Source organism: Cnephaeus nilssonii, assembly GCF_951640355.1.
Source record: "Cnephaeus nilssonii genome assembly, chromosome: 6".
Classification (NCBI taxonomy): Eukaryota; Metazoa; Chordata; class Mammalia; order Chiroptera; family Vespertilionidae; genus Cnephaeus; species Cnephaeus nilssonii.
Genome location: NC_137077.1, coordinates 44,712,445 through 44,734,457, shown reverse-complemented (window position 1 = coordinate 44,734,457; position 22,013 = coordinate 44,712,445). Strand labels below are relative to the sequence as shown.

Below are 22,013 nucleotides of genomic sequence, written 5' to 3'. Positions count from 1 at the left end.
GACCGACGACGCTCTATCCACTGAGCCAAACCAGTTTCGGCGCCTCATTTCTTTTTAAAGGTTGAGAAACCATTAATATTCTGACCCGATTCACCAATATGCACTACCTATTTGACATCTATTGCCTGTGGGTGGAAGCTCATTGAATAGATTAGTAGTCAAAACTACCTTTTTTTTTCATGCCTTCTATTATTTGTCCAGTCTGTTGGTTGAATTCAAGTTACATGCACATGTGATACAACTCAACTATATACTTCTGAAGAACATAATGGAAATCAATGAAATATGTGACATATTACATACTTTGAGTAAATACAGTATATAATTTTGATTCTATCATAGTAAAATAGAGATTGGGACCACAATTAAATAAAAGGGGAACAAGATGGCTGGAGAGATATTATTAAGAGTCTGAACTGAGTCATAAGCACTGGCAATTGAAGAGGTCCAGGTATTTAGGAGACTCGACAAGATTTGGTGATTAAATGAATGTTGTAGTTAAAGATTAAGAATAATGAGATTTTGATTTTAAGGGTAGTGTAGGAGGAGGTTGAGAAAGATCTCAATGTATTTCTAGTCTGAAAGGAAGACGCAGGTAAAAAGAAAAGTGGTTAAGACATAGGAATGAGAAAATGGGAAAGACTGGTATTTAGAGCACAGCTTCAGAAGAAGTTAACATCTCTTTCTAAGACAAGGGGAAGCTGAAGGAGAATAAAGTTCAGATGACAATAAGTTTGTAAGTGAAGGATTAAGAAGTTTGAAGAAATTTATGCCACACAGCATGTATACTACCTGCAAAGTGAGAGGTAAGATCAACTGAAAAAATGAGCACACTCCATTAAAAACAAAATACAAAGAAAGAGAAATGTCTTGGGAATAGTGAGAGGTGGGAGAGCAGGTAAAGTGAAAGATGGATTGTTTCTGATAGGACAAATGAAGGTGGAGAGAGCACTCTACAAAAAGGCTAAAAGTGGTAAAATATAATGACTCAACCAGAAGAAAGAAGTCCAAGGAGAATATTAGTTATTAGAGAGGTCTGATTTGAGTTAAACAGAATTTACCCAAGGGACTCTCGGAAGGGTGCAGAATGCGAGTATACATGCTTGTACATGTGTTTGTGTACATATGCACATGTGAGTGATCCTAGGTGCTGGTTCTGTGGTGTTTGGGCCAAGATTTAGAAGTATTAGGGGGGTATTGTCCTAATGTATTCTGATGACCACCTGAGAAAATTATAATATACTAGAGGCCCATTGCACCAAGAGATTCGTGCAATAGGCCTTCCTTCCCTTGTCTTCCAGCACCGGTTTTCCTCCAGCACCTGGGACCCAGGCCTTCGCTCCGGCCGGAGTCTGCTGCCTTTGCTGCAGACTCCGGCCAGAATCTGCCACCTTCATCTTGGCTGCAGACTCCGGCTGGAGTCTGCCATCTTCGCTACAGACACTGGCCGGAGTCTGCCATCTTCGTCTTCACTTCTTCGCTGCAGACTCCGGCCAGAGTCTGCCGTCTTGTCTTTGCTGCAGACTCCAGCTGGAGTCTGCCATCTTTGTCTTTGCTGCAGACTCCAGCCAGAGTATGCCGTCTTCGTCTTTGCTGCAGGGCCGGAGTGCCGCTCCCGTAGATCCCCTCGCCTGCCCCCCACCCTCCCTCTCATAGCAGGTGTCCTGCCCCGCCCAGCCACTCCACGCCTGGAGCAGCTGGGCAGCCGCCATCTTTCTCCTCCTAATTAGCATATTCCCTCCTGATTGGGTGGTGGGCGTAGCGGAGTGATGGTTAATTTGCGTGTTTCTCTTTTATTAGTGTAGATGATTAACCTATTCCTGGCTTATCAATTTCCAATGACCAAAATCACACGAAGCCCACTTGCAGCACTTCTTATTGCTCTCACAATTGTGAATCTAATCCTTAACACTCCTCAAAATGCCGCTTAAATTCATCTCTCTATTATTATATTATACAGCTCCTGGAATGTATAACTAAGAAATTAAAGTACATACTCAAGTTCTCCTTTAGCCTACTCTACTATAAAATCTCAGTTCCCCGAAGTGCACATTTAAAATTATCCTTAGTATTAAATCTTACACACCAATAACCACACTGAAAAAGAATATGTAAAAAACACTAACCTGGGGCAGATGCTACATGGATCTGGGTTTGAACTTGCTCTACAGCTTGTGTCCTAATTTCAGATAAAACTTGATGACTGGAACTTGGATGTTCAACGAGTTTTACTGCAGCTAGTGCATCAGGGCCAAACATTTGAATATCCATAGAAACCAGACATACTAACATGTCTAAAATAAATTAAAAAACCAAAGTTATCAATAAATAATATTATTTTAAAATCAGACTGCTTAAAACCACATGCTGTACAGAATACTACTTCTCAAATCCATTCTATAAATTGTTGTACATTAGAATTATCTGTGGATCTTTAAAAAAAGATTTTAGGCTCCACCTCTAAAGAACGATTTAGTAGCTCTGAATTGGGGGTTAGGTTTCTTTATTTTTAAGGAGCTTCCCAAGTGATTCTGATGTGTAGCCAGACTCAGGAACTACTTATATGGAAAGTGACACAATTTCTCCAAAATAATACTTTTCATTCCAAATCTTTATTAACTCTGATTTTAGAATTTATATAAAAGAAAGAAATCATTTGAATCACTGAGTAAAATGTTTACGTGACATACTTTAGTAAGTATATTTAACACTCACAACCCATCACGGAGGTGAGTTCACTAGTTTTAAGGATAGTACCACAACCAGCAACTTCTAGGAACAGAAAGAAGCTTGTTTCACTCAGCTTTAGTTGCTTAATAGTAACAGCTGACCATCTGAACTAGAAAGACCTATTGCCCAGAGTCAAATATAGCAGTTCTGTTGATTTCAAATTTCATATACTAGTATAGTAACAGAAATAAAGAGAAGGAATAGGGATTACTAGTCACATACATCCCGGACTCTATTATGATAGAAGTTTCTTGCTCATCTAAAGTAAGCAAAAAGAATATTACAAACAAATGTGTCTGAAAGGATAATAACTCCCCAAAATAAACAGTAAACCCCAAATATCAATTGTGATTTCATATAGCACGTTACGTATTTTCATCTCAATTAAAAAAAAAACTTACATGTTTCTTTGGTTTAGTCTTACCTATGCTCTTTTCTACTTTTGCAATTTTTGTGCAAGCTACATCTCCCATTTCTGTGAGCATATATAGCACCTCGAGTGTTGAGATTACGAGCAGTACATCGGGTAAAGTGAGATGACAAATGATCTCTCTGTATGAGTCCTGATCGACATATTCACAAATCAAAACACCATTATCTTCTGCTTTGCAAAGATTTCCCAAAATTTCCATGCCTGAAAAGCATACACATAAAAAATGTATTTGGGTTTTTTTCAATCCTCATCCGAGGACATATTTTTAAAATTATTTTAATTGATCTTAGGTGGGGAGAGGGAGGAACATCGATATGAGATATATCGATCGAATACTGGTTCTTGTACATGCCCAACTGAGGATCAAACCCACAACCTAGGTATGTGCCCTGGCTGGGAATCAAACCCAAAACCTTTTGGTGTAGGGGACAGCAACCCAACCCATTGAGTCGCCGGACCAGGGCTATACTAGTATTTGTTTTTTAACAGATGATAAAAAGTTTGGGCACTTACCCCTCATCTTTAAAAATCTATCCCTTGACATTAGGCATTTTGTAACAGTATGAAACATCAGATGAGTAGTTTTGAAATCAACAGGGTCCAATAAAAGCTGGAAGAAAAAAAAAGAACACTACTATTGAGGTAGGTCTCTTCCAATGTAGTATATTTCACATTTAATAAAAATGAATAGAATAATATTGCATAACTTTAAAAAATGTAATTACTATGAGCACAGTCACCACTACATTTGGAGCATCATTTCAAATATTTCTTTTACCCATAAAAGTGTGTGATACTTCTACAATACCATTTTAGGCAAAAACTATATGTAAGCATTGAATACTCTATAAATATGGCAAATATAATAATGCCACATCTTGAAAATTTGAAGTAAATATTGTCACTATTAAAACTGTTTCAAGTTACTGTCACATGCTTACCTCAGCTGCAATATTTCCTAATGTGTCAAGGCCTAATTGCCTTAGAGAAATAAAATGACTATGTGCAGAAAGTAATAAGAAACGAAGACAGGTACGATTAGCTGCCAAGAGCTTAACATTTCCCTCCTCAAAAGAAAGGTTTCGCAAAATCACTGCAATCTGAAGTACCCGCTGTCCTTCAATATCATTAATGCCCAGCTTTCGAGGTGGATGAAATAAAGACTCCCAAATCCATTCTCCTGATGTACCTTCTACAACAGAAAATATATATTATACTCATTAATATTTCATTTGTTATTATTGATATTTCAAAGTTACTTGAAATTTTTTCTTACTGACTTACCATGAGACTTGTTTCTATCAGAAATAAGGTCACGGACTTCATTATCATCAACAATGTCTTTCCAAAACTATAATGAGAAATTATTATGCATAATTCTGACAATTTCAAAAAACTATTCTATTATTTTAAAAGTAGTCACACATATGATAAAACTTTTTTTTTGGTTCATATAGGTATAACTATATTCTGTGTATTTAATTCATTAACATAAATGCTTGATTTTCTATAGTTAAGGAACTTATACAATACAGTATCATTCTGAACCGGGGGGTCTTAGCTTGGGGTCCACAGATCCTTAAAAAGTCTGTGAGAGAAATTAGGGCATATATGAACTTGAATGAGTGGAGAAAATGACATGGTCATAACCTCTAACTAAAATTTAGCAGTTCCTTAGCATTTTCTTCAACTCTAAATGTTAGACAAACCACAGTAATATTAGCAGTATCTGTGACATTGTCAACAATACGAATCAGATATTTTCAGATCACTTTACAGCTATAAAAAATATATAGTAAGTGTTTATGCTCATTAAAATTATAATAGTCATTAATCCCACTAGTAAATTGCACATAATCACTGTATTCCGGTTTATAGACACTCCTGAGACACAGTTACTGAGTAAATCAATATCTAGAAGGAAATCAAACAGCAAGTGGTGAAGTTATGTGTTCCTGAATTGGTAACCCAGATATTGAAGTTGCTTTCCAGTGTTCTGTATCTACAAACTGTTTTTTTTAATCTTTATGTGAGAGGAGATGAGTCAAAATCTCTTGTTTAATGTTCTTTTCCAGGCTAAGAAACAAATGCTTTTATACTGATATGTCTATACAAAATGAATTTTAACTTCAACTTGTCTATGCCATTTAACTGCATTATCTCATTTCTGTACTCAAAGAAGTACATGGGCTATTAGTTCACTTCTTATTTCTAAAACTTCTCGTATGTATGTTTCAGTAAATTGTATTTTACTTTGGGAAATAGGTTCTTTTGCAGTTAAAGTCACTAGTCTGAGAGAAAGTCCACCACCAAAAGGATCCCCAGCAAAAAGAAACCCAAAACGCTCATGATTAAAAAATGTTTAGTAACAATAAAAAAAAGAACTAGGAATATGAAGAAAAGAGACAACGTTCAATAACCAAGAAAAACAGGGCCACAGGAAATTCAAAGAAAGATATCAAACCTGTGGCTGGTCCCATTTTTGGGCTCAGCCCATCTGGTTTGCAGATGACCTAATCCTATCTAATAATAGAGTAACATGTAAATTACCATCACTCCGCTACGCCCACGATTGGGCGGCGGGAGGCTGGGGGGCGGGACTTGGGGTGGCCTATCCGGCCATTGAGAGGCACGGATCCGCTGCACTGAGGGGGGCTACCCTGCTGTTGAGAGGTGCAGGGGGCGGGACTCCCGCCCCCTGTGCCTCTCAAAGGCCAGATCCACGGCCGCTGAGGGGGCCTGCCACGGACACCCAGCTGCGCCTCTCAACGGCAGGGTAGCCAGGTGTCCGCGGCAGCCCACCCCCTGCGCCTCTCAACAGCAGGGTAGCCCCCCTCAGCGGCCGCGGACCATCAAAAGTGGGGGAGCTGGGTGCCTGTCTGCTCCGGCACCAGCGGACAGGCACCCAGCTCCACCGCGAAAAGCGAAAGCGTGTAGGGGACCCTACATGTGCATGATTCAATCATACACTGGGCCTCTAGTAAATTTATAAATCTTTACAAAAAAAAAAGATATCAAACATGAAATTTTAAATGACAATGGATAAATAAAAGCTGAATCATTAAGAAAATATAACAATCCTATATGTATATGCAACTAATAACAGAGGTTCAAAATACATGGAACCAAATATAAAAACTGAAAGGGAATGTAAATATTCATAATTATAGTTGATAATTTCAACATTCATCTCTCAAGAAATCATAGAATAATTACATAGAAAAGTAATAATAGAGAACTCTTGAACAACACTGTCAACAACCTTGATTTAATTGATATCAATAAATACTACATCCAACAATAGAACACACACTCTTTTCAAGTCACATGAAACATTCACCAAGGAAGACCACATATTGAACCCTAAAACAAGTCTTGTTAAGTTTAAAAGATCTAAAAACATATAGAATATGTTCTCTGACAGTAATGGAATGTGATAAAAAATCAGTAATAATAATGGCAGTGAAAGCTATTTTGAAAATGAACAGTCAGAAATTAAACAGAATACGTCTATATAACCTATCAATCAAAGACAAAAATCACAAGGGAAATAAAATAGTATCTTGATTTAAATGAAAATAAAAAGTCAACATAAAATTTTTGGGACAGAGCTAAAGCAGTTTATAGAGAAAATGTATAGCTTTATATGCTGATATTAGACAAGAAAAGTTTAAAACCAATGGTCTAAGATTCTATTTTAAGAAACCTGAAAAAGAGCAAAGTAATACATAAAAAAGTAGTATGTAAATCAAAGTGAGTAAATGGAGGTGGAGTCATTCTACTGTCCCTGAATTATTTAAGAAGTGTACAGTAGTAAAAGTACTAATTTACTAAATTAGTAAGAATTAAAACTATAATCTCTAGCGCAAACAATGAGAGAACAGAATAAGTGTACAAATACCAAACCAAGAGGATGGAAAATTAATAAACCATATTCATTCAAATAAACTGAAGAAAAAGGTAAGAAGGAAAAACCCCAAAAAACTGAACAGGCAGAATGTATAGAAACCAACGCAAAACACGGTAAATTTAAACATAATAATACGATTACATCAAAATTACATTTAAGGTAAATGGAATAAATATACTAATTTAAAAACCAAGTTTTTCACACTGGAGAAATATATGTTTTTTACAAAAAGTCATCTAAAGAATAAGAAAGGTTGAGCCAACCTGGTGTGGCTCATTGGTCACAGGTTCAATTTCAGGTGGGGGCACATGCCCAGTTTGTGGGTTCTATCCCCAGTAGGTGGCGTGCAGGAGGCAGCCAATTGAGGTTTCTATCTCTCTCTCCCTCTCCCTTCCTTTCTCTTTAAAATCAATTAAACCTTATATTCCACAAATGAGTGAGATGGTGTGATATTTATCTTTCTCCGACTGGCTTATTTCATTTAGTATAATGCTCTCCAGTTCCATCCGCGCTGTTGAAAAATGGTAAGAGTTCTTTCTTTTTTACAGCAGAATAGTATTCCCTTGTGTAGATGTACCACTGTTTTTTAATCCACTCATCTGCTGATGGGCACTCAGGCTGTTTCCAAATCTTAGCTATTGTAAATTGTGCTGTTATGAACATAGGGGTGCATATATTCTTTCTGATTGTTGTTTCTGATTTCTTGAGATATATTCCTAGAAGTGAGAATACTGGGTCAAATGGGAGTTCCATTTTTAATTTTTTGAGGAAACTCCATACTGATGAACAAAAAGAGACCCAGAGTCATAGAAGCATCCAACATAGGGAAGACAGGGGTGAGCCAAGGGAAGGGGAGGGAGATCAACCAAAGGACTTTAATGCATGCATATAAGCAGAACCAATAGACACAGACAGTAGGGAGGTGAGAGGGCCTGTGCTAGGGGTGGGAGCAGGCAGGGAAAGGTCAATGGGGGGAAAAGGAGACATGTGTAATACTTTAAATAATAAAGAGTTTTTTAAAAAAATCAATTAAAACACACACATATAAAAAGAAAGGTTAAAAGTAAAATATGAACTATATAAACACCTACCAAATAAAAGTAGACATGGTTATACTGGTATCAGACAGAAAAAAAAAAAGTAGATTTAAAAGCAAATAAAGATCCTTTACAATATGTACAATAGACTAGAAAGCTATAACTATAGTGAAATTCAGTTAGATATTAATAAGAAATAGGAAACTAAAAAGAACTTCATATGACCCTGACCGAAGTGGCTCAGTTAGTTGGGCATTCTCCCATGCAGTAAAGGGTTGGTGGTTCGATTTCCAATCAGGGAACATGCCCGGTTTTGGGCTCCATCCCCAGTTGGGGGCGTGCAGGAGGCAGCTAATCGATGTATTGCTCTCACATTGATGTTTTTCTCCCTCTCTCTCCCTTTCCTTCCCCCTCTTTCTAAGAATCAATAAAAAATTTTTTTAAAAGTCATATGTTTTTGAAAATTAAGAAAATTCCTTTCAATTAATCCATGTACCAAAGAGTAAAGCATAATGGTAATTAGAAGATATTTTAAGCAGAATTAAAGATGAAATATTAAAATGGAAAGAATAAAGTTAAATGTGTGCTTATAGGAAATTTTATGGATTTAAATGTATTAGAAAAATAAAAACAAAAATCAATGATGTAAACACCAGATTAAAGAAGTTCGAAATTGTGTAGCAAATTAAACCCAAAGAACATAGCATATCGAAAATAATATAAACAGCAGAAATTAATGAAAAAGTACAACAGAGATGATCATCTAATCATCCTTATTTGTGTCTTCCTGATTTCATGTGATTAGTGATTATACTGACAGCCCCATTCTCCTTTGTGATTTCATATGTAAATATGTAAATAAGTATTTTAAACATCTTACACTTAATTACCAATATTCTGGAGTTAAAGAAAATTATGTGCCTAACTACAACCAAGAGGCTTAGCTTTTAATGGGTAGAGTGAGGACAGGTCTTTGTGTTGGCTTGTGAAGTGGGGAATTTGAAATGCAACTTCATATCATGTGAGAAATGTGAAGGTCTAGTAACTTCAAAAGAAGAGATAAAAAGATTGTCTCCACTTGAGGTTTGAGTTAAAAACAATCCCTTAAATATTTCACTACCAGCCTGCTCTAGAACCCCCATAGGTTTTGTTTTACTATCAGTTATTTGAAAAGCTCCACTAAAGAAACTAATATAAAGTCATTCTGATCAGTATTTCTTTTCAGTTTTTTGGCAAATGCAATACAAAAGTGGAGAAATAAACTCTCTGTTTAATCTGTAAAAAAATCCCACATAAACAGGTCTGCTGAAATTTATAAACCAACATTATAAAACCAAAAAGAATCATCTTTGAGTCAGAGTGAGTAGAAAGAGTTGCAAGAGGCTTAGATATCAGGATTATCAGATGTACATGGTTTTTTTTTTGTGTGTATAATTTACAATTTATATATAACATATATTATGTTTACATATTATATTTATACTAGAGGCCCGGTGCATGAAAATTCATGCATTGGGGGGGAAAGGGGGGTCCCTCAGCCCGGCCTGCCCCCTCTCACAGTCTAGGAACTCTCAGGGGCAGGCGACCCAGCAATCAGGGGAAGGTGACTGCCACTGCCAGCAACGCAAGCCTTGGCCGGCCCTGGTTACCTGAGCTTCGGGAGGCCAGGCAGCTGCCATTGGAGGCTTGCCTGCGCCTCCGGCGTTGGCTGGGTAGCCGCCACCCAAGGCTTGCCTGCGCCTCAGGCCGGCCTGGGCGGGGCTGAGGCGACTGGGTGCCGACATCTTGTGGCTGTGGGTGCCACCATCTTTGAGGGCGTGGCAGTCAATTAGCATATTCCCTCCTTATTGGCTGTGGGCGCCACCATCTTTGTGAGGGTGTGATGGTCAATTAGCATATTCCCTCTTTATTAGATAGGATATTAATAAATTTTATCTTTTTAATATACTTTGAATATATATAAATTAAAATTATTAAAGGGCTACTTTGGAAAATTACAAAATGAATTTCTAGAAATTAAAACAATCACTAAAATAAAACTTAACAGATGAGTCAAGTGGAATATTAGATACAGCTAAAGAGCCATTAAACAAACTGAAAAACAGCCATAAGGAAATTACTCACACTGCTGTTCAGAATCTGGGTTTCCTCAGATTTATTGTTTTGTTAAAGATTTATCATTTTCAGAAATCAATGTTTAATAGAATTAGAACTTTATTTTTATTTATTAGCTATTCTAAAAGCACTTTATGCAACTTAACCACAACTTTTAAGTAGGTATCTCTATGTATAATGATAAAGAGTAATGTATAGGTAGTATCATGTATATAAAGTAGTATATACATGATACTGGCCCTTGGCACTTGGCTACATGAATATTCAATATGTTAAAAAATGTATTCAAATTACCTTAACAAAATCTCTATCAGTCTTCTCCTTCCATTCTTCTCCAAATACAGTAGAAAAGGATCCTAAAGCTAAAAGAATAGTATATTCAATAGCATGGAATTATTTTTATGACTTAATTCCTTAACAATAGGTAGGTGTAGAAAAACGGTAAAAACACATTTTAAGATATCTTGTTCACTAAAAACTGTTTCATAGTAAATGATAGAAAGACATAGTAATCTCTTTTGAAATAATATTTCAAATTATGGAAACAAATATTAGATGGATAATTAATTTTTGTTACTTTTATTAACGCCTTCAAACACAAAGTGTATCAACATTCCACATTTTCAAAGGGAAGTGGCATTATATTTATCTCTCAATTAAAATTCCATGCCCTAAAAAATAAATCAAAACCTCTCAAAAGCCTAACCAAATCAAATATACCCATAATTCTCAAATACAAATAAATCTCTTTCATAATGTTAAAACAGTGTTTTAAGTATGGGGACTTTCAAAAAGTCTCTGTACTCTGGAATGCTAAACTTCTGACTTCCTTAAATTTGCATTTTCTAAATTATTAACCCTTTGCACTCGCTTGCTTTTTTCTCGATTCCTTTATTCTACTCGGGATTTAATTTTTTAAATACCCCAGATTTTACAAAGCACGACAGTAGAATAAAAAACTGGAGTTTCTTTTCATACAAACTTATTTATTTGGATTTTTTTATATTTCAAATTATTGATACATTCAATACAATTCGACATACGAGCTGCTACCGATGGTAACCGTGTCGAGTCACACTTGACATCCGAGTGCAAAAGGTTAATGTTTTAGATTGCTACAGAGTAATTTATTCTTTTAGGTAAATAAAAATGCTTAAAGAATATAAGATAAACTGGGTCTAAGAAATATCACACTTCAGTGAACCAAAACTGTTAACATTACTTCTATCAAATATACATGTTTAATCCTTATTCAGTGATTAAATATGATAAGACTTCAAAAAAGATTATTCTGGTTTGAGAATATTCTTTCTAAAAACTTCATTTTAAGGTTTCTAAAAATGTGGAACAATTTTAAACTTCATTCAGTATTAAATGCTGAACGGTATCTTTAAAATACCAAAATAACTAATTCAAAATAATATTGAATGCAAACTGTAATTGAAAAATAAAATTTTAAAAATAAAGAAAATATTAGGAATCAAAGAACATAAAATTGAGATGGAAATCACCAAATTTAGATCTTAAAAATTATGATATAAACTGAGAAGTACTGATCTTTGTTCCTTCCTTCCCCATGTAACCAAGAATAAGAATAGTTTCAGGGAAAGTAAGAAACTAATTCCCACTATTGTTTAAGCTAATTTCAAAATTGCCTTCATATAAAATAAGTACATGTCAAATTTTAAGGAATCCCACTTAGATGATCCCTATAAATTTATGTTTGAAAGTATACTACTTGACACAAATCAAATCACAGAAAAAGAAACAAATTTGCAAACATGTTGCTATTTATAGATTTAAAAAATCATGAATCTGTAAAATATTACAAGAAGTTCTCAGGCTGTGTCGATTGTGCCATATATATAGTTCCTATATGATAAAATAATTTCATTATATGTGAATACTTTACCCTTTAATAGAATATACTTATGGAAAAAAAGTTACAATGGTGTTGGGGTAGGAGGGTTGAGGAGCAAATAAATATTTGTATCAATAACATTCAGCTAACATGGATATTTTAAAAAGGAAAACTACAAGCAAGAAAAGATTTCAAAAGGTATTTTCTCAATCTCTATTAAACTATTACTCTACAAGTAGAGAACTGAACTATTTGGTCTGAAGAAAACCTAGATTTAGTAAGAGATTAATTTCACATTAAAATAAAAAACTTGATTTATAAAAACCTATACCTTTGTAAACATTACAAGTATAAAGGATATGAAATACTTGATAAATCCTATATTGATTATTTAGGCAGCAAATTTTAAAATGTACTGATCTAAACAGTTTAGTTAAAAATCCAAACATTCATTATTTTAAATAATACATTTAAATAAAACAAATAATATTATATTGACTAATAAAAAGTACTTTTCTCCTTAAATAACTTAATAACAAAATTTGTAACACCTTTATAGAATGATTATTCAATGTGTTCGGCTTAAAACTTACTGTCGTCAAACACCCCAGCATTAGCAAGTAATAAAGTGATGATTTTAGGGTCTTTTTCAAGTTGCATGACATGTTTGCTTTCATTTGATAGAAGAGTGCATACATTAATAGCAAAATCCACTTCATTTGGGAGTCCAGATAACAGTGAAAGCACCAATTTGTTATAATCATTTGGCGAATTGAAGTCCATAGATAGCCCATAACTTTGACGAAGATAATCTAACAAAGATAAAAACAAAAACACCTTATGTTTATCAAGGAATAGAAACCATTGTTGTTAATATCCTCTGACTAAAAGACAGGAGCTTGTTGTGTGTGTGTGTTTTTTAATATAGAGTTCAACTATTTTTTTAAGAGTTCAATTTTGTAAACTTCTTAAGTTAAAATTATATTCTTCAAGTATTAAAATAAAAAAATATACATGCCCTCTTGGATATGACTGTCAAATTATTATTGTGTCGTTATTTTAATCTATACTTTTTATAAACTCTTGCATTTCAAAGGACTTATTCTGATTTTTATATAAGTATACTATAAAGCTAGTGGACTGGTTCCTTTTAAATTTTTAACAATATCATGTTTTTAGACACACTGCCTATCTTCTTTACCTAATTATAGAGTTATTCCTTTTTTTCTTTTTTGTAAATCATCACCTGAGGATATTTTTTCCATTAAATTTTTTTTTTTTTTTAAAGAGAGAGTGGAAGGGAGGGAGGGAAGAGGAGAGAGAGATACATCCACATGAGAGAGATACATCGATTGGTTGCCTCCCCATGGGGGTCAGGGATTGAACCTGCAACCCAGGTATGTGCCCTTGACCAGGAATCGAACCTGCAACCCTCTGGTGTGTGGGCCGACTTTCTAACCATTGAGAAACACAGGCCAGGGCAGAATTATTCCCTTTTAAAATTAAGATTTATTATGATATAATTAACAAAGTAAAATTCATAACTTTTATGAATTTCTATAGTTATGAATTTTGATAAATACAGTCTTTTAACCACAATACAATGAAGATATAGTAATTCCATCACCCAAAGGTTTTCTTTAAATGCTCCTTTGTAGTCAAATCCCTTATGGTCCTTTCTACTCACAATCACTAATCTTTCTGTTCCGATAACTTTATTTCATAATGCCAAATAAATGGAATCATATAGTATGTGTGTCTGATTTATTTTTGTTTTAATCCTCACCTGAGGATATTTTTTCATTGATTTTTAGCGAGTGGGAGAGAGGGGATGACTGAGAGAAATATAAATATCAATGTGAGAAAAATACATCGATTGGTTGCCTCCTGCACGTGCCTGGGGCCAGAAGCCTGCAACCAAGGTATGTGAGCTTGACCAGAATCGAACCCAGACCCTTCGGTCCACAGGCCAACGCTCTATCCACTGAGCCAAACTGGCTAAGCCTGGTTTCTTTTATTTAGCAAGATGCTTCTGAGGTTAATATCCATGTTGATTTGTATGTCAGTAGTTTGTTCCTTTTTACTGTTATAGTATGGGTTAACAAAATCTGTTTATCCATTCCCCAGATGAGGGACATTTGTACTCTGTCCAGTTTTGGGTACCTATAAATATAACTAGAGGCCCAGTGCATAAAATTCATGCACTGTTAGGGTCCGTAGCGGCTGCCAGCTGCTGGCCAGGTACTCCCTCCCTTTTCCCGCCACCTTCCCCCAGCCGGCCCGCCCCCTGGTCGAACTCCCTGAAGAACTCCGGTCAAGGGGACAATTTGCATACTACGCTTTTATTATATAGGATTTCTATAAACATTAACATACAGGACCTTGTGCAGACTTTTTCACATTTATTTCTCTTAGATTGCTGAGTCATACAAAAGTGTATGTTGGCTGTAACATCTTGCCTTTCTACCACCAATGTACAGAGTTCCTGTTGCTCTGCATTCTTGTCAGCTCTTGATATTGTCAGTTTTAAATATTCTGATGAGTACTTATCTAATATTTGTTTTGTAAATATTTTTTCCCACATAATGGCTTGTCTTTTCATTTTCTTAACAGCATCTTCAGAGTACAAGTTTTACTTTTATGAAGTTTGATTTATACATTTTTACCTTTACAGTTCATGTGTCCTAAACATTTTTTTTCTAACCCAACATAACTAAAATTTTCCACAGGAGAATTAATTTAAAACAATTTGGGAATTTTAAAGGTAGGGAAGATGGGGTTATAGAACACTGATGTTTAATTATATCATATACATATAAGAAAATGTTCTATTTCTACAAATACTGACTCTTAATTGGGGCAGTTTATGCCTTGAAAGTTGTATCCTGAGATATATACCCCAAGTACATTTTTCATATCTATAATAATAAAAGCATAATATGCTAATTAGACCAGATGTACTTCCGGACAAAGCCGCAGCGGGCAGGGGCCGAGGCAGAGGCAGCAGAGGCCCCTGAACGTGGTGGCGGCGGGCAGGGGCCGGGGCCGAGGACCTTGCATGAATTTCATGCATCAGGCCTCTAGTCTATATGTATAAAAGCCTAAGCGACGACTCAACCATTCAACCAGTAGACCTATTGCTATGACGCGTACCGACCACCAGGGGGCAGACACTCAATGCAGTAGCTGCCCCCTGGTGGTCAGTGCGCTCCCACAGTGGGAGCGCTGCTCAGTGAGCTTACTGAGCAGTGGTGGCAGCAGGCACAGCAGGGCTGGGATGAGCAGGAGCAGCGTGGTGCCCGGCCCGGGCTCAGGCTTCTTCCCGGCCACCTGCCACTTCATGCACTACTACATCCCTCGGGGGATGTCGGACTGCTGGTTTCAGCTAGATCCCCGCAGTCCGACATCCCCCGAAGGGTCCTGGATTATGAGAGGGCGCAGGCCAGGCTGAGGGACCCCACCGGTGCACGAATCCATGCACCGGGTCTCTAGTAAGATATAACTAGTTTAATGGGAAGAGGCAAAAAACAAGTTAAAATGCTTCTAGATAAAACATTTCAGAAACCTATGGATTAAGAAAAAATTAGAATACAAAGTAGGGATGCATTGCCACAACATGCCACTGAAGAAAATCATGTAGGTAAGAAATTTCTTTATTTCCCAACACAGACATTTGAGGAGACATCTCTTCAATTATAAAATATTCTAAGAATTTCTCCAATAATATAATAGTGAAGAAGTCCCACAATATAGTTATGACTATGAACAGATTCTTCACGATATTTAAGGTTGAACAATAACATACTGTTCATTTTAATAATCTATACTAGTAAAAGGGTAATATGCTAATTAGACCAGACATCTTCCGGATGTCCTTCCAGACAAAGCCACAGTGGTGGGGGCTGAGGCAGAGGCGGTTAGGGGCAACCAGGCCGGCAAGGGAGCAGTTAGGGGGCAACCTGGCCGGCAGGGGGGGTGGTGGGGTCAGTTAACGGGGGACAGGCCGGCAGGGGGGCGGCCGGGCTGGCAGGGGGGTGGTTAGGGGGCGACCGGGCCGGCAGGGGACCAGTTAGGGGGTGATCAGGCCAGCAAGCAGAGGCAGTTAGGGGCGATGAAGCAGGCAGGCAGGCGAGCAGTTAGGAGCCAGTGGTCCCAGACTGCGAGAGGGATGTCCCAGATTGGAGAGGGTGCAGGCCGGGCTGAGGGACCCTCCCATCCCCGTGTATGAATTTCGTGCACTGGGCCTCTAGTCTTGAAATGAAATATCTCATAAATACCAGAAAATAAATACCTGTGAAAATAATTAACAAAACTTCTGTGAAAAAGGAATAGATTTTGATATTTCTATACTACATATGGTAATTGATTATAAGAACCCAAGTCTCAGCAAGAGTTTTTAGATTCCATGAAACCTTTAAACAAATCTCTTCAACAGAAAAAAAATTTGGAACCTACATTCATTGTCAAGTCTTGTTTACTAGTAAGTTCTTTCAATATGATCTTAGAATTGTTCTGTCTGCTACATCAGATACTCAATTCAATACATCCTTACCTGAATAACTTTGCCAAAGACATCTCCAATAAAAAAAAAAAAATATTTAAAAAGTTTAAAAATTAGAAAAAACACAAATGAATAGGATAATTATGAAAAGTCCTTTAATTATATCAGGCTTGGTAATGATTCCTAAGATAATGTAGGAAAAAATGTTTATAAGATTTGAAGAACCTCCCCTTTCTCTACCCAAGGAGATATGATCGAACAGCTACAGTTTTACACTCGAAATGGGACTGGAAATTAGACGTGGTGCATGAAATTCGTGCACAGGTTCAGTCCCTAGGTCTGGCCAGCGATCGAAACGCGGCAGAGACTCCACTGCCGCCAGCGCTGCATCGCCTACGCCCGCCATGTTCCGTGCCGCCCCCTGGTGGTCAGCGAATGTCATAGCGAGCGGTCAAACTCGCGGTCACCAGGTCGAACTCCTGGTCGAGGGGATAATTTGCATATTAGGCTTTTATTATATAGGATTCTTGACTCAAAGTTTATACAAATGGATCATGGCTGACAAACTTAATTTAATCTGAGGCAACCACATCTCTTTGTTTTCAGTTTAGAGGAAAAGGAGAATTGTTCCTAGTGAGCTTTCTTTCCATTCATAGGACAGTGATTGTTGTAGTGCAAATGTCTGTTAGAATATTAGACACTTAAGGGAAAGTTTTTGCTCAAGTACAACTTATAAAACTAAAAAAACTAAATCTTCCTGTATGAAATTTTCCCAAATTTAAATACCAAAAATGTAAATGGACAGGGTACTTGGTCTTCTTTTATCAAAATAATTGGATTGAATTAAATCATCACTAAAATCATGTTTAGCTCTGAAATTCTATATTTCTATTAATTTCAATTTGCTTATTTTTCAGTTTTGCCTTCCATAATTTTTCTACTGAAGACATTGCAAAGAAAAATTTTATTTTAATTAAAAAGTAATTGAATTTTAATTTTAAAAAATGTAAGAGAAGATGAACAAAATCCTTAATAATTTTACTCTACAATACTGCAGAACTGACTGTATTGAAATCAATACCAAGGGGCAGGGAGGAGGGGGAGGACAGAGAAAGAGGAAAGCCAAAGGATTAGGTATTTATGACAAGAAAAACGATGCAAATGAATGATACAACCACATGTATTGATGCCAAAGTTGAATAACCCTAAAGTTCAAAGCAAAATCTTCTCAATATTTTTTGTCATTTAAAGTCATTGGGCTAAAATAACCATTATCCTTAAAGGAAAATTTGGTCCCATATCAATGTACAGTATTCCATTTATTCTCTCAATTATGAAAATTATAAATAGAACTACACTTTATACCAAATGCCCTGGAGGTGACTGCCAATCAAAATTTATTATTCAAAATATTGTTTTAGAATAGTTTTTCTTAATATCAACAATAAGTATCTCTAGATAAATACACTTACCTACAAGGAGAGAAAGGCTGTATAATCAAAGATGTAAATCCAACTCTGTTATAGTTTTAAAGGCTCTTAATCTAACACTATGTAATTCTGTTTGGGTGTTTATTTAAAACACACACACACACACACACACACACACACACACACACACACTTTATTTTTCTTAATGATATTTAAAAAGAATCATCAATGAAGAATTTATTTTGCATAGTGATAATCATGTTAATTTTTAGAACACTGTCATAATGTTGCTATGGCTCCTTCTAGAAAAATAAAAAGTACCTTAAAATTCATAAATACTACCCTGAAACACTATGTCTTTTCAGTTTGAATTAGAAATATTATAGTTGGATATTCCCCAGCAATTCCCAATTCCTAGTGTCTTTCCTTTCATGAGTTCCCAATCCTGATTTTATCAATCATGCAATATATGTTATATAACTGCTCAGATTATCCTTAAAAAACAACAACAACCGAATATGACAGCATATCAGAAAGAAGTTATAACACCAGGTTAAGCAATTCTGTCATTCCCTTAACTTGTATAGCTCTATGGACGACTTCCATTAGACTTGTGAAATACCAGAAATATTTTACATCTTCTTTCTTGAAGTAAATGTTTTAATTAGAGGAGGAAAAAGAGAACCAGATCCAGAAAAAAATTCTCTTTAAATAACATCAAACACAGAAGTGGATCAGTTTAAGGATCTGTAATAGCAGACATCAAACTCTTTTTAATCTACAATAATGGACAGTTATGCTTTACTTATAATATCGGAACCACAGAGTCATGAAGCTGAAAATGGTCTTAAAGGTCATTAGCACAATGATTCTTTCAATATAAGAATACCTCTATAATATCCCTGAGTGAGATAATCAATGGCCACTAACCCTTGTTAGGATCAGGAAACATCACGTAACAAGTCATCCCATTTTATTTTCAGCTAAACTATTAGCAAGATCTTCTACATGGTGACTTAAAATATTCTTTATTTTGGTTCTTCAGGTAATGACTACTCATTAAAAATGAAGCTAGACTTTCTGAGACAATGCATATCAAAGGATCGCTTTCTTTGCCCTCATGCTTGAAAGACAGCTTGTTTAAGTATAAATATTTGTAATTGGTTTTTTCTTTAAATCTCTTTAGATGTTTGTTTCTCTGTTGTCTTGGAAAGGTGGTGTTGTGCAGGCATGTGAAGATGGCTTTTTGTTCCTTTCCATACAGCTTACCTCATTACTTCTGAGACTTTTTTTTTTTAGGTCTTGAAATCATAAATGTAAATAAATTCATGTTATATACTATTGATAGTGAAAAATTAAGTTACTTTAACATACATATTGACACATTTCTGAGATTAGGGTAAAATATGGAACAATGGTATAATCAAAGGTTCTTTGAATCAAATACAGATGGTCTTGCTTAATGATCTGTCCTAATTAAAAGATGTCTTAATTTTTAAATTGGCTTTTCTATGGAGTCACAAGTGAGGTTATAAATCAAAGGCCTGTAAAAAGCTGGGAAAAAAAAATGAAGGTAGGTTTGGGTTGCATTCATCACCATCTGCCCCCATTATATAAAACCATCTCATATATGAAGCCTCTTCTAAAGGACATCACAGATTGTTTCTTCAGTTTTTACTGATTAGGGAAGAAAAAGGGAGTCAAATTCAACATGGAAGAAACTTTGAAAATAGATAATAACAGAAAATAAAATTTGAAAAGTACAAATAAAGTGTCAAAAATAAAGTAAAAAAAGCAAGAAATGTACATCTTTACTAGGAATATACAACTATTAAAAAGGATAAAGTAGAGGGAGGGGTGCCCATGATACATTATAAAGTTTAAAAAGGAAGTTATTGTATGATGTTGCTTCTATAAAAAAGAAAACCCTGTTATAAAAATAAACAATAAAAAGCACAAATGAGTTTAAGGATTACCTATAAGAGATTGGGACCAGCACTAACAAAGAATAATAATTATCAGATAATTGTATCTATATAATAAAAACCTAAGCAACCATTACAGTGGAACAACCAGAACCACCAGTCACTATGATGCACACTGATCACCAGGGGGCAGACGCTCAACGCAGGAGCTGCCCCCTGGTGGTCAGTGCAATCCCACAGGGGGAGCACCGCTCAGCCAGAATCCAGGCTCACAGCTGGTGAGCGCAGCGGTGATGGCGGAAGCCTCTTCCACCTCCACAGCAGTGCTAAGGAGCAGCGAGCCGAGCGGTAAGGAGCAGTGAGCAGGGGGGTGGTAAGGAGCGAGGGCTCCCAGACTGCGAGAGGGATGTCCACCTGCCAGCTTAGGCCTAGGCTGAGGTTCTCTCCCCCGCCCCCAGTGCATGAATTTCATGCACCGGGCCTCTAGTATTTTATAAAGAATATACCCCTGTAAAAGACATTATCTCCTCTTTTTTAGGCCAATTGTTGATGATTAAAGAAAAGACATGTTTATCTCTTTAGAGCTTTCTTCCTAGTTACCACATTCCCAACCTCCAAACTCACTAAACTCTAGAACCTCCATCTACTCTGCCTCAGGAACCTCTTTATTATTAGACTCCAACCTGATTATTTCCAACGTGAGTACTGTTCTTTTTAGCTGCAGATTCCTCTATAACTATTAAAAGAATGACTTAAATATAAAAAGAAAATCTTATTACTGGTACCACAGTTGGAAAACAGTTGAGTAGTTAGAAACATTTCTGAGGAATTCTGGTGCTGGAAATTTCAATAATTGTAGTAAATCTAGTAGATGCTAACTAAGTATTCTTGACTTCTCTAATCCTAACTGAATCTTTCTCTTCTCATGTTAGTAACTATTAAGGTTAAACTGATTATTAGCCAAAGAAGTAAGAGAAAAACTTCACTTAAAAGTATCGGTATTTGGCACGGTGGGTGGGGGGAGGATGAATGAAGAGGTGCAAAGGAGGATAATGGAGGACATCTGTAATACTCTCAACAATAACATTTTTTTTTTAAAGTATAGGAATTTGTAAGTCTGGAAACTGCTACAACTAAAAACCTCATGAATCCTATGACAGAAAGGCCTTGATACCAATTAGATGTTGATCTTTGAACGTTATATTAAGACTTTAATTAAGGGATTAAGTCATTGGATGTTATTTATTTTCCTAATTCAAAACTGTGGACCTATGCCCTGTCAATTTCCAATTTACCTGATACACTGTGTTGCTGGTAATTGTAGGAAGATGGAATTGCACCAATAGGAAGCTGTGGCTTTGGATTGCCTGGTGGTACTTCATCATCATCCTCCCCAAAATGATGAACTTTCTCGTACTTTTCTAGGTAACTGAAATAGAAAAAGAGCACAGTAGAGATTTAAAAATAGATATACATTTTACTTTTTAACTCCTACCATATATATGTTTTCCTTTTCTAGAGGCCCTAAATTTTTAAAAAATATTAGCATACTACAAAACTCTTATATTGTTGAATAATCACTTCAACAATAATACTGCAGACAAACTCAATACAGTGATTCCAAAAGTGTGGCGTTTTTTAAAATTAATTTTAGAGAGAAGAAGGGAGAGGGAGAGAGAAACATCGATTGGTTGCCTCCTGGACACACTCTGACTGGGGATCAAACTTGTAACCTAGGTTATGTGTCCTCACCAGAATCGAACCAACAGCCTTTTAGTGCGTGGGACGGCACTCCAACCAACTGAACCACCAGCCCAGGGCTGTGCATATTTTTATTTAACAACATATATTAGAGAGCTAAGCATGTTAATACATAAAGTACCTACCAGTTTAGTCTTTTTAAACAGCTGTATAATACTTAAGTGTATTGATATATCATAATTTAACTGATCTCTAGAGATACATTTAACTATTCTATTTTGTGTTTTGCTATTATGCAGAAATAAGCTTCATCTGTGCACTTCTTCTCTGAAGAGGCTTTTGGAAATGGAATGCTCATTTTAAACAGCAA

General features: G+C 36.0%; 1 protein-coding gene across 1 annotated transcript in view; it reads right to left on the bottom strand.

Moving 5' to 3' along the window:
• Positions 1–22,013, bottom strand: part of ARID2 (AT-rich interaction domain 2) — a 184,325-nt gene that overhangs the window by 62,296 nt on the left and 100,016 nt on the right. Inside the window, exons 4-11 of the mRNA XM_079774640.1 lie at positions 21,238–21,371; positions 12,680–12,898; positions 10,520–10,587; positions 4,448–4,514; positions 4,105–4,355; positions 3,677–3,773; positions 3,155–3,364; positions 2,127–2,294 (exon numbers count right to left, since the gene is read on the bottom strand). Coding sequence (XP_079630766.1) covers positions 2,127–2,294; positions 3,155–3,364; positions 3,677–3,773; positions 4,105–4,355; positions 4,448–4,514; positions 10,520–10,587; positions 12,680–12,898; positions 21,238–21,371 — 1,214 coding nt within the window. The remainder of the gene's footprint in view (positions 1–2,126; positions 2,295–3,154; positions 3,365–3,676; positions 3,774–4,104; positions 4,356–4,447; positions 4,515–10,519; positions 10,588–12,679; positions 12,899–21,237; positions 21,372–22,013) is intronic.